The 12,198-nt window shown below is 40.7% G+C and overlaps 1 protein-coding gene across 2 annotated transcripts in view; it reads left to right on the forward strand.

The window, feature by feature from the left end:
• mpped2a (metallophosphoesterase domain containing 2a) overlaps window positions 1-12,198 on the forward strand; it is a 70,053-nt gene that overhangs the window by 23,110 nt on the left and 34,745 nt on the right. For both annotated transcript variants that reach the window (XM_005458905.4, XM_003454339.5), the window contains one exon: window positions 7,753-7,978. In XM_005458905.4, coding sequence (XP_005458962.1) covers window positions 7,753-7,978 — 226 coding nt within the window. The remainder of the gene's footprint in view (window positions 1-7,752; window positions 7,979-12,198) is intronic.

The raw sequence follows: 12,198 nt of genomic DNA on the forward strand, positions 1-12,198 counted from the left end.
GAAACTTCTCAACCCTTTCCTGCAGCATGATCCACTTCTCCAACACTCTGTATCCATTTTTTAATTCATTTTTAATAGAATTTAATAGAAAATGCATTTTCGTTTCACTCCTAATACACAGTCCTGTTGAGTTCACAGCCTACTGCTCCTATACTCCATGTAACACATGACTGCAGATACATTGCAAATATTTTTATCGACCAGGGTTACTTTCATGTCACTGTGTCAGTCCACACTAAGATTTCTGTTTCTGCAAGCTACACTTTCTTTTACCTTGGTTTCAATACATATATATATATAATCTAAAAAGTATTGCTAAACATGATAGAGACTAGAGGAGAGAGGACTTTGTACACTGAGACACATCTTAAACATTTTAAACTAAAATGTGAAAGGCTGAATGTGAGCGTTGAAACCAAAATTCAAAGTTCAGAACCTGCTGCAAACGTTAAAAGTTGGTCAGAGCTGATAGAACACATTTAAACCTTTAAAGTCTGCATTTTCAGCTTTATGAATTCTGAATGTGATTGGTTGTCAGTCACAGTAGTACGCCCACTTTGCCAGCTTGACTCTTTAAAGTACTCTCAGGTGCTTTGCCCTTAATTCCCTTGAAACACACACACACATCATACATGCACTCATACCAAAAAAAAAGAACAGACACTCATGCTGGCTTTTACACGTCCCATTTCTTCCCCCCTTAAACAGCACCTGGCCCCACCAGGAGGTTGTCCATCAACCCAGACAGTCAGTGCGTGTGTGTCTGCGTGTGCAGACGTGGTTGTGCGCTTTGTTTATCCAGAGTGAAAACAGAGATATTGGCCATAATGGGGAATCGATGCAGAGCAAAGTGGAAAATGACTTTGTGTAGTTGGGAGTCCTCCAACTCAAATGACTGATGTAGAATGGAAGAGGTAGAAAATGGCAATGGGGTAGTCTAGCTGCTTGTTGGAAAAAAAACCTTTAAATAAATGAATTTAGTTTTCAACATCGTTACACTTGTACATAATATGGTCAAATGGAAACTGTTTGATTGTGCTGTATTTTTTTTGTCTTTTTTAAATCATATTTATCATTTGCTCTTCAGATGACACACAGGTCTCTGCAGCCTCCACAATGAGAGCAATGTAGTTTATTTATCTTGTGGCTCTTTCATTTCTGCTGTGAGCTTCACATGCAATATGGCTTCAAATGAATGTGAAGCAAGTACTTGTCAAAGGTTTGATATTGGCTTAAAGGCCACTTTTGGGCCTTGTTGATGTAGGAGAGTCTCAGAGAGGAAAAGTGAGACCAGGAGACTAGACCGTCATTTACATCTGTCAGGCACAGCAGTTCAGTAATTGTTTTCAGTGTTTCTCAGGGTGAAAGATCCAGATTAAAATGTATGGAATGTTTCCCAGGTCAGTAGTTGCGTAACGCAGTTTAATTATTGGGCAGAAGCGGCGTCCTGCAAGTAGGCATCTTAATGGTACAAAGCATTATTGAAGCCAAAACTGGGGAAAAACAGAGGTCTCATCAACTAAATCTGAACAGATTTTCAGGGATGGAGGAGGAATTTGTTGTAGGTGTGCAGCTTTTTTTGAAAAAAATCTGCGCTGCCTCATCTATCTGCTCCTCTCACACTACAGAGGAGACAGCAGTTTGTCCGGGCCATCGACTGCTGTTTGGCCTCTTGGAGGAGATCATTGGAGATCGATGCTGAGGAGCGAGTCCCCCCCTGACCCGGACTGTCTGATGGCTGAGCATTGACTCTGATCTCCTACTTTAAGCTGCTCCCAAGCTGCTCTGTAGTGTGTGTGTGTGTGTGTGTGTGTGCGCGTTTGTGTGGGTAAAGAATAAATCAATTGGCCCAACTTAAAAACGTACAATCACCTCAATTACCTAATCAAGCTGCAAAAAAAGAAAAAAAATCTTTTTTTTTATCTGCTTATCTTTTTTTCCCTCTAAACAGCATTTGAGGTCATCATCTTAGAGATGTAAAACATCCACATTTTATGCCTCCAGTACACACATAGCATCATTAGCATTCATTAATGTTTTTTTTTCCCTCCAACGATCACAGGATAAATGCTTTCATTTGTTTGTTTGTTTTGTTTGGTTTCTTTGCTCTGTTTTGTTCTCTACCAATGGTGGAGATTCAAAGAGAACCCAGTGAGAATCAATAAGGAAACGAATCAATAAGTCATATCGATAATGCAGTTGGAATCGCTAAATTCTTCTCAATTCCCATCCCTACTTATGCACGTCTTTTTTTTCTTTTCTTTTTTTTAATTTGTAGGAATTTCAAAGACACTTCTTTCACCTTGTCATTATAGGATATTGTGTGTAGAATTTTGTGGTGAAAACTGAATTTGATCCATTTTGGAATAAGGTTGTAACATGACGCTATGTGGAACAAGTGAACCACAGTGAATTCTTTCCATATAGACTGTATCTACGAGTAGGTCAGCGATGCTATAGTTAGGACAAGCTCCACTGCAATCAGACACTGGGGTTCAATGATGTCAGTCCATTGTTTGTTTTCTAGTAATTAACAGTTGCCGGGAAGCTTTTGATGCTGGATTGTCGTCATCTCTATTCACTATATTCTCCTCTCCCTGTCTTACCTCACTGGCTGCACACTGCTCTACCCTCCAGCTCTCACACACGCACACACGCACACATACACGCGCACACACGCACACACACAAGGTGACAGCTGAAGAGACAAACTATGAAAGGGACTAGCATGATCAAAAACGACTAAATTCATCTCAAAATATATGGAAGTAAGTAGGTAAATAATGTTAATGGAGTCTGTGGGATTTATATATCTTTTTCTTTGGCTTCTTAGTAGGAAGTCAGAACACTGGAGTGTAGGGATGGGTATCGTTTAGGTTTTATCCGATACCGGTGCCAAACCGGTACTTTTGAAACGGTGCCGGTGCTTAAACGGTGCTCAAACCGGTGCTTAAAGAATGGAGAACACAAAATTGGTCCAAAAACCTCTCATGTTCAGCTGTTTTTTTTTGTAAAAAGATAACAATGTTAGCCTTTTCTGCAGCTATAGGGCATATATGGTATCACTCTTGGCTGGAAGCAGTGCTTAAACAATGGAAAAAACACAAACTTTGTCCAAAAACCTCTCATGTTTAACTGTTTTCCACTTTTTCTTTGGTCATTTTAGCCTTTTTGGCCAGGGTGAAGGGAGTATCTGCCATCAAACAAGAAGACAGCCGCATGTAACTACGACGGTGTTTGCTAGTTCACCTTACATGCATTAATGTAATAATGTGGTTAGCCTACTCAACGTTAATTACACACGAACAACATGAAGCTACTCACGCAGAGAAGAACGGCTGCTGCTGCCATCATCATCCGTCATCATTTCTGCTACACTGACAGGGCTAGGGGCCAGGACTCTACTCTTCGGGTTCTTGGGGGATGTTGCTAACTCCGGGTCCGATAACAGGCACCACACCCGCAGTAGATGTGCACGGTGTGAGGTCTCGCAGCAAGCTATCAAACACGGCGCATTTCTCGGCTTTAAAAAAAAAAACGCTATGCGTCGCCAGGTGTTTCATCAGATTTGAGGTGTTACCTCCTTTGACAGTATCACAGTATCAGCTTAAAGCACTTGTTGCAGGCTGCTGAGTTTGCATCTTTTGCTGTGAAGTACAGCCAGACTTTTGACCGCTTCGCCTTGGGCATTTTTAATCTGTAGCTCTGCTCTAAAAGAACGTACGTACCTGGCCCCGCCTACTATCCTCGGAACCGTAAAATGATTGGCTAGAATTGGCTCAGGGAAAAAAAAAGCACCGAAAAAAAAAGCACCGAAATAAAGCACCGAAATGTGCGCTGCTTTTCGGTCTGGTTACTACCGTTTATGTCAGAACCGGTGCCATCATGGCACCGGACACCGGTACCCATCCCTACTGGAGTGTATTATTGCCGGTCATGTTTACTGACACAGATTGCCACCTCCGGTAAGCCAACTCTGAGCTGAAACCCTGATATTTAAATATCTAGATACTGAGTAATGAGTGAACGATTGTTTTGTTAAATAGGGGTATATTTTTTGTTTCTGCTCTAATTAGAATAGATTTTTAAATACAATTGCATAGCTTGATTACTCTGCATGTCTAAAGGGATGAATTTATAGAAACAGACAAAAGGATGATTTATTAAACTCCTGTTCAACCCTGGCAAAGTGTGTATTTTTAGTGTTGCACTGTGGAAAACACTTTCTAAATGAAACGTTTTTATAGTGCAGATGTCGTCTTAAATGTCTCGTCTGCCTCTTTGAGAGGTATGACAAAACATTTCAGTGCTTGGTTTTCTTCAGAGTTTTGTTTTGATCTTTTTACTCTCCTTCATACCTCTGGCTGTCGATGAAGAATGAAAAATAAATCTAGGTGTATCACAGCATCAGGACTCTGTTAGATGTATCACGGTAGCAATAAAAAGCAGTCGAAATTCCCAGTGGAGTAATGGAGATGGAGTTGTTTGATGGTAATTATGTTTTCCCCAGATTTTCCCTGCCTGGTGTCGGATGATTCGCTTTGGGTTGTGTGTGAGCGTGCAAATGGATGCGTGATCCAGTTAGTGCTGGGGGACTGAGAGACGGCGCTCTCATTTAAGTTTACACTGGAATTTATGATCCCGAGATGCAACGAGAGCTAATTTAGAGCAGCGGGAATGAAACCTATAGACCGGGGAGCCATGATTCTTTCATTTCCAGTATTAGAGAACACACACACTCTTTTCCAGACATGCATGCACACACACACACACACACACACACTTGAGCTGGATGTGGCAGACTTTCTGTTTGTCTTGAGCTGATGTCTTTTGATTGAATTTTTATTCTCTTGCATTCACTTTCTATTAGTTTTAGTTCCAGTTTTGGTCTTGGCCACTGCAGAAATTGAGCAATATGCTGAATTTTTTTTTCTTTCACTTTCCATTATGAATCCAAACCAATTTTAGTCAATAAATACTCTTTATTGGACTTTCTATTCAGCATTTTATTCAATTTATCCTCTTCGCTTGCATCACAGCATTCCTCTATAACTGGCAACACTTAAAACAAAGCACAGAAACGCACAAAAGCATTTTACACTAAACCGGGATCAACTGCCTTCCTGTCAAACTCCATATTATAGATGGATATAGACATCTCACTTATAAAACTGTAATAGCATTGCAGTGTTACACACACTGAATTTCTACCATTTTTGTAACTGAGCCTGTTTAGCAGATCTCCTAAAGTCAGCTTAAACCTGCTTGAATACAAACCTCTGTCTACATCTGGACAACTAAGTGATGCTGGCTGCACAATCATCCGTTTAGTGTCATTTTTGTGTGTGTTTCATCTCATATTTAGACTGTGTAACGTCTGCAATTACACAACTCCTTTTATTTTGAAGTTCCATATATTAACGTTCACAGCTTGAAATTATGTATGCATTATGAAACAAAAACCAGACACATACCTTGTTGCAGAAGGCCACTACAGTACCAGGTATGAACAGTCACTCTTTGACAGAACTATATGGCATGACAGCCAGCAAGTGTGGCAGCATGTGTTAAGAAATGTACTTAAGTAATCAGGATGAATTCATTAGCATAGCAACAAGTCAGTATTCATTTTATCCAAACCTTCCCACTAAAGTAGATCCAATAACTGACAGAATGCTCTTGGAAATGATCAAAAATTAATCTGGAAGGATGTTAATAATTGATTTATAATTTGTGTAATTTGTTAAGCAGAAATGCCAAACACGCATTAGCTCAGACTCGCACGTCTGCTTTTTTTATTTGATACTGAGCATAAAATGTTTGGATTTTGGAGGTTGGTGTAACTAAACAATGAAACTTGCTGAAAGACTTTTTGGCTAAAGAAACTTTGACTAACATTTTTCTAACATTTTGTAGACCAAACAGTTTTTAGATAATTCAAGAAAACCCCCAGGAGGTTAATCCGTTATTTTAAAACAAAAATCATTAGCTGTGGTCAGATTGTCTGTTTTAATAGTTGTGTTTGGGGGTGGCAGAGTACTGCCGCTCCCTCAGAGCTCATTCTTCTCATGGCTTTTTCTCAACTGACTATACAAAATGAGCCTGCATATTAGTCTATACATATTCCGCAGGGCATTCAAGAAGACAAAGGAAGGAGGACTGGAGCAAGAGCACCAGGAAGCCTAAAACACAGAATCCAGGAGGGGGGAAAAGAGAAATATAGAGAGTGAGTCGAAGGGTGATGAAGGCCAGGCCCTTTCATTGAGTGCTCAGTCAGCTGGAATAAAGTAGTAAGTCAGTTTCTTGATGGCGAAGGGGAACCAGGACAAATCACCTCGACAGAGGAGAGCGAAAAGGGCACAGCAGAAGTTGAAAGATGAGGGGATGAGAATTGTAATAGATGTTCTTCTGTATTTAGTTCAGGTTCATGCCTTTTCCAGCTGCCTGGCATCTACAGAGATAGACGGTGGTCTGTTGGGGTCAAACTGAGCCGTCAGCTGTGGTTGTAACCTCTTTGACTGTCTGAATTGAGGGTATTTTTCCCTCCAATTATCTGTGTTTCTTTCCAACCCTGATCTGTACTCAGGGTTAGGTATACAGGGAGCTATTGAGGAAGTGTATTCTTTATATACAAACTATTGGGATAAATTGCTGTTTCTGTAGAGAGAGGGTAGGTGGAAAATACATACAGCTACTGTGTGATTTAATAAAATGCTGTTCAGCCTTAAACTGCTTGATATAGATAAATTATCAGCCTTTAATAAAAAAATCTGATTTGACTCAGAACACCTTATTCGGTCTAGGGACTAGAGGGCAAACTCTAAGGCAGGGTACACAATTAACGTACCAAGCCTTGGTGTATGCCATGTTTGTATAACTCCCATGAATTTAAAAAAAAAAAAAAAATTGGTCAGAAAAAAGGTTTAAACTTTTCTCAGTTTAAGTGAACTTTTTTAATGTTTCTTTCATTTCTCATTGATTTAATATTGCAACTAGAGGGGCACTAGGAGAGCAGCAAAGGTAGTTTTGAAAAAAGTGATCCAGATCAGCATCAAAAGTTAATGAGTTCTCACTTTGTTTGGCCTCCACCTCTCCTGCAAGTTTCTCGAAACTTGGTTTAGTGGTTTGTGTATAAACCTTGATGCTTCTCAGCCTCTGCTTTGGCAGAAGAATAATATTAAGGCTGAATCACGTATTGTGCTCATAACAGAGATCTGCAACTGAAGGACACAGGATATTAAAGCCTTTGACAAAGATCTGTACAGAAACGCACAACAAATCAATTTCAAAGGATCAGATCAATTTAAATGTTAGTCATACTATGACCTTTAGGTCTCTTTAAGTTTTTACTTTTGACACTATAGTGCTGTCGACCAGTGATGTGAGAGGATGAGAGGTTCTCTTTAGATTTCACCTACAGGAATAAAAAGACTAAGGTCGTATTCGAGTTTTAGCTCTTACGTCCAACTTGCTATAATAAGCAAAACTCTGAGAGATATATGTCACTATTTCTTAATTTTTTGGTCAAAAATATACCACTTAGGTCCCATATCACTACACTTACCTTGCAAAGAAGGTGTATATGCTCATTTGTTTCAGGTAAGGTCAGAAGTGCTAAAAATGTCTGAGGAAGACAGTCTTGCCTATGGAGCCCTCGAAAACAAGTCCAACCAGAGCTTAGTGTGTAGGTTTATGTGTGAATTTGGGACTTCGGCTCACCATCCTCTCCCTGGCTTCTCTTCTATCTTCTAGGTGGCCTACCATATGAGTTTAAGGTAGTAATCGCGGGGAACCATGAGCTGACCTTCGATAAGGACTTTATGGCTGAGCTGGTCAAGCAGGATTACTACCGATTCCCCTCAGTGTCCAAGCTCAAACCAGAGGACTTTGACAATGTCCAGTCACTGCTCACAAACTGTGTGTACCTGCAGGACTCAGACGTCACCATAAAGGGATTCCGGATATACGGGACACCATGGTAAGAGTGCCACCTGTTTACTTACCTTTTTTTTTTTTTTTTAATGACTAAAACTGCTCTCCTCACTGTCTGCCCAGCATAACCGCTGAGTCACGTTTCTGTCTCATCGTATTGTGGATCCCTGAGGTGACGGTATGCCTTCTCCAAGTCTGTCAGTTTCTGGCTGTCTTCCAGCTACTCGCTGCAGTAACTCTGTAGTCTACTGCACGCTCACAGCGAGGGGCCTCTCGTACATGCAAAGCGTTATTCCCAGAACGCACATTCCTTTATGAGCTCAGGACCTTCGCCTGCTCCCCGTGCTTATGTTACACCTGTGTTTTGACACAGGGTTAAGTGATACGCGTGGTACCAGGACGCTGTGAATAGCCTCTCAGGTGTGGAAGTAATGCTGGAAGGGGAGCACGTTGGGTACAGAGATGGTGTGAGAGGCATTCATTCAGCAGACAACTGCAGAGGGGAGTTGTTTTTACAGTGAGAAGTGTGTGCGCAAAGAATTGAGGATGAAGAAAACTCTCCTGAGATTACTGCTAAATCTGCTATTGTACTTAGTAGTAGCATTTCACTGTCCCGTATTTTTATAAATATTCATATAAAGTATGGATTTTTGCACCATGGAAGTAGAAATCCACGCCAGATAAGGATTTGATATGTGCGTGTTTTATTTTAATACTTATATTTCATATTTGTAAAGAATGCTATCATTTATTCGCTAATTGATTTTAAGAATTTATTGTTCTCTGGAGGAGATCTTTTAGGAAGGTGAAACTTAAAACACACACACCATACGTAAAACCAGATTAAGCCGAATGGTAAAGCAAATATATTTAATATACGCTATATTAAATGTACATGTATATGAAAGCAGCGCCATAACGTAAAACCTGCAGTAAATCTAACCATCGGTCATCTTTGCTTAAAACATTGCCACACTCATCCACCCATGAGTTATTTTTTCAGTGATTCACTCCATAGAAATGTCCATATGTGTCTTAAAATTATAAGCACTGATCAAATTAAAAGTGCAAAGCTTCCCAGTAAAAATCTGTTAATCTGATAATTAACTAATTATTTTAGTCTGAAAGCATTATCAAATTAAATCTAATGAATCCCAGAAGCTGCAGTTTTGTCCTGGTGATCTTGGACCACTGCTCCTTCTTTGCCAGTATCCTGTGTCTTAAGGTCCTTTTTATTGAGCTATCTGATCCATTTGCCTTTGCTTGATAAGCCAAATAGAAAGAAACCTCTGTAGCTCAGTGTGAGCTGCTGTCATCTCCCAGTATCTGAACAGTCTTGCAGCCTGACCTTGGCTCGCCTGCACTGCAGCTGTGTGTCTTGCTGTGTGACAGTTTAGGCTGGAGCTTTCCCCGTCCTGCTGTGACTGTCTCTGCTCTCTTTGCACAGCAGACCTAAAATAACTATTGAGGTCACACGTTCATCCTTTAGCGGCTATAATTAGCAGGTTTGCAGCCTGGCTTCAGAAGTGGCAGAGGAGAGTGGCAGGGAAGAGGCGGGGGCAAAACGCAGCATTCCTCAGACATCACAGGAGCAGGAAGAAGAGATTACACTCCTTTTTCCCTCCGTCCTTCCTCTATTCCATCCCTCTGTTTGAAAGGGGAAGGATGCTACCCCTCCCCTTCTCCCTGGTGGGTGTTTAGTGTGAGGCCTGGTAAATGTCTGTTGTGACAGCTGGGGGTCTCGTGAGAGGCAGAGTGGACAGCTTGGCCTCCCCACCACCACCTACTCCTGCTCAGCTTCCTCAAGTCCTTCACACCCATATGCCACCGTGGCCTGAGGTCTGGACTACTTGTCCAGTGTGAGGTCTCACTTAGCCCTGAAGTGACCCCTCACTTCATCAACAGCTCGCCATCTTGCCGCCTGGGTGGCCGAGCCCCTCCAAGCCTTCAGCGGTCTGCTGCTACAGGCCGGGACCCGACAGCATCACTCAGGAAATGTAGCGTGTAACAACCACCTGATAAATGCGGCTCGGGGTTCAGTCGTCCTCTAAGCTGCTGCTGCTGCTACTGCTTTAAAAGCAAGTTGCTTATGTTTACATGAGTGAAAACCTGACGTGAAATGAATATTCAAACCTGAGCATCCATCAAAGCAGTCAGAGCCACAATAAAAATCTTAGCTAAGAAAATGTTTTTTTTTCTAAATGTCCTGTTCAGGTTGTTACTGAGTAAAAAGCTGAAGGTGCACAAGCAATTTGAAAGTACTCACTGTAAAGAAATTGACACAGTGCTTCTGGCGCTCTTCTGCAACCTTCCTTCTAGGGCTGGGCTATATCATACCGTTCACGGTAATACCGGTGTAATTTTGGGCAACGATAGGAAAATGAAATATCGCGATAGAATATGGGTAAAACGCGCATGCGCAGTGCCTATGTTTACATACGCACATGGCGGCGACGCAGAATGAGAAGAGCGAAAGGGGATCGTTAAATGAAACAGATGAACCAGAATTGGTTTGTAAAAATGCTGCAACTTCAGTGGTGTGGAACTGGTTTAGCTTTCGTCCGTCAGATACACAACAAAGCACTATTTCTGGTAGAGCATGCTAGCGGGCCGTCGTTATTACCGTGTTGTTTGGAGAATACGGCACACTTAAAATCAATCCTTTGATTTTTCTGAAAATCAACAGTGCCCCTTATAATCCCGTGTGCCTTATGTATGAATTCTGGTTGTGTTTACTGACCTCGAAACGGTTCTATGTGGTACATGGCGCTCGAAAATCTGTCAAATGTTTTAGTACAACTTTGCTAAGCTACGAAGCCGCACCGCTTGATGGATTGTCGGAGCATTACGGCTATCGTAGGCAGGAGCCTCGCGGAGTGTTACGTACTGTGCTTCAACATAATTTTACCGTATTGTGTGTGTGTATAACCTCTTTTTAAGTTTTGTGGATATTATACATGGTTATGCTGAGGATATGTCGGCCAATTTCCACTGGAAATGCCTTTTGGTTAAACTGTCCGCAAGGAATTTGCACTGTTACATTTTTATATAACTTTAATGCACATAAAAAACAACTGCTTGTTTAAGTGAAAATACATTGATGGGGTTTTTTGCACTAATAAAGTTGTGGAGTTGTAAAGTATTTTGTCTAGTGTCAATTATATCGTCAGTTATATCGTTATCGCAAATTTTCAAATGTATATCGTGATAAATATTTTTGGTCATATCGCCCTTTTCTACTTCCTTCACACCCAACCATTTGCAGCAGCTAGCTGCCCTCCCTAAACCTCCTCCTGCTTTAACAGGTTTCTTCCTGTTAAAAGGGAGTTTTTCCTTCCCACTGTTGCCAAGTGGGTTGTCTCGATTGTTGGTTTTTCTCTGTATTATTCTAATCTTTAATTTGCATTAAAAAAAAGGTCATTTAGGCAACTGTTGTTGTAATTTGGCCCTATACAAATAAAACAGAATTGAACTGAAGTGTTATTTATCAATGGTTATCTGTCACTATTTTGCAGGTTTTATATAATTACATGCCTGAGCAGTGAACATTTTCTACCACTGTAGGTTGTCCTTGTATTGCCTGAACTAACCTCTCCAGTTTTGTGTGGTTTAACCAGAGAAATTGTTTTAATGAGCATCTGTTTTCATGCATTTTCTTAAATGTCCTTAGAAAAATTACAGAAAGTCTGGAAATACAGTTTGTGGTGCTTACCTCCGTGTGTGTGTGTGTGTGTGCGTGTGTGCGTGCGTGTGTGTGCGTGTGCGTGTGTATAGCAACTTTTAGTGTCATGATAAATGCCACTGGCTTTTTTCAGAAAATCATGCCTTTTAGATATTGCAGTTTTCCCATATATGTTAATAGATAGACATTTATTCATATCCACAGTGACCTATTTTAAAAAAGCGAGAAATGTCGCAGCCTTGTCTAATTAAAACATGTGTATTGTTAACGACAGGTACAAAAAATGATCGAAAGGCAGTCTGGTTGTGTCTTGTGATTTGAACTTCTGTTTTCAAAAGCTTGTTTGCTCAGAGAAGAAAAACCTGATTTTTAGTTTTTGAGTCCACTTACCTCTCTCTGCATGTAAGATGAAAGAGCTGATTGTTTCCACTTTGAATGAAAACACATTTTTCATGCGAAGTGTCTCCACACACCACAATACAGATATTTAGGTTATCTCCAGCACAGAGGGATACAGGACTACAAATATTCTTCTCAAAGCAACACTGTTGTGTTACATGAAATCCACTGAAGTAATTTTGCAT

The sequence above is a fragment of the Oreochromis niloticus genome, linkage group LG1, assembly GCF_001858045.2.
Source record: "Oreochromis niloticus isolate F11D_XX linkage group LG1, O_niloticus_UMD_NMBU, whole genome shotgun sequence".
NCBI classification, from domain to species: Eukaryota; Metazoa; Chordata; class Actinopteri; order Cichliformes; family Cichlidae; genus Oreochromis; species Oreochromis niloticus.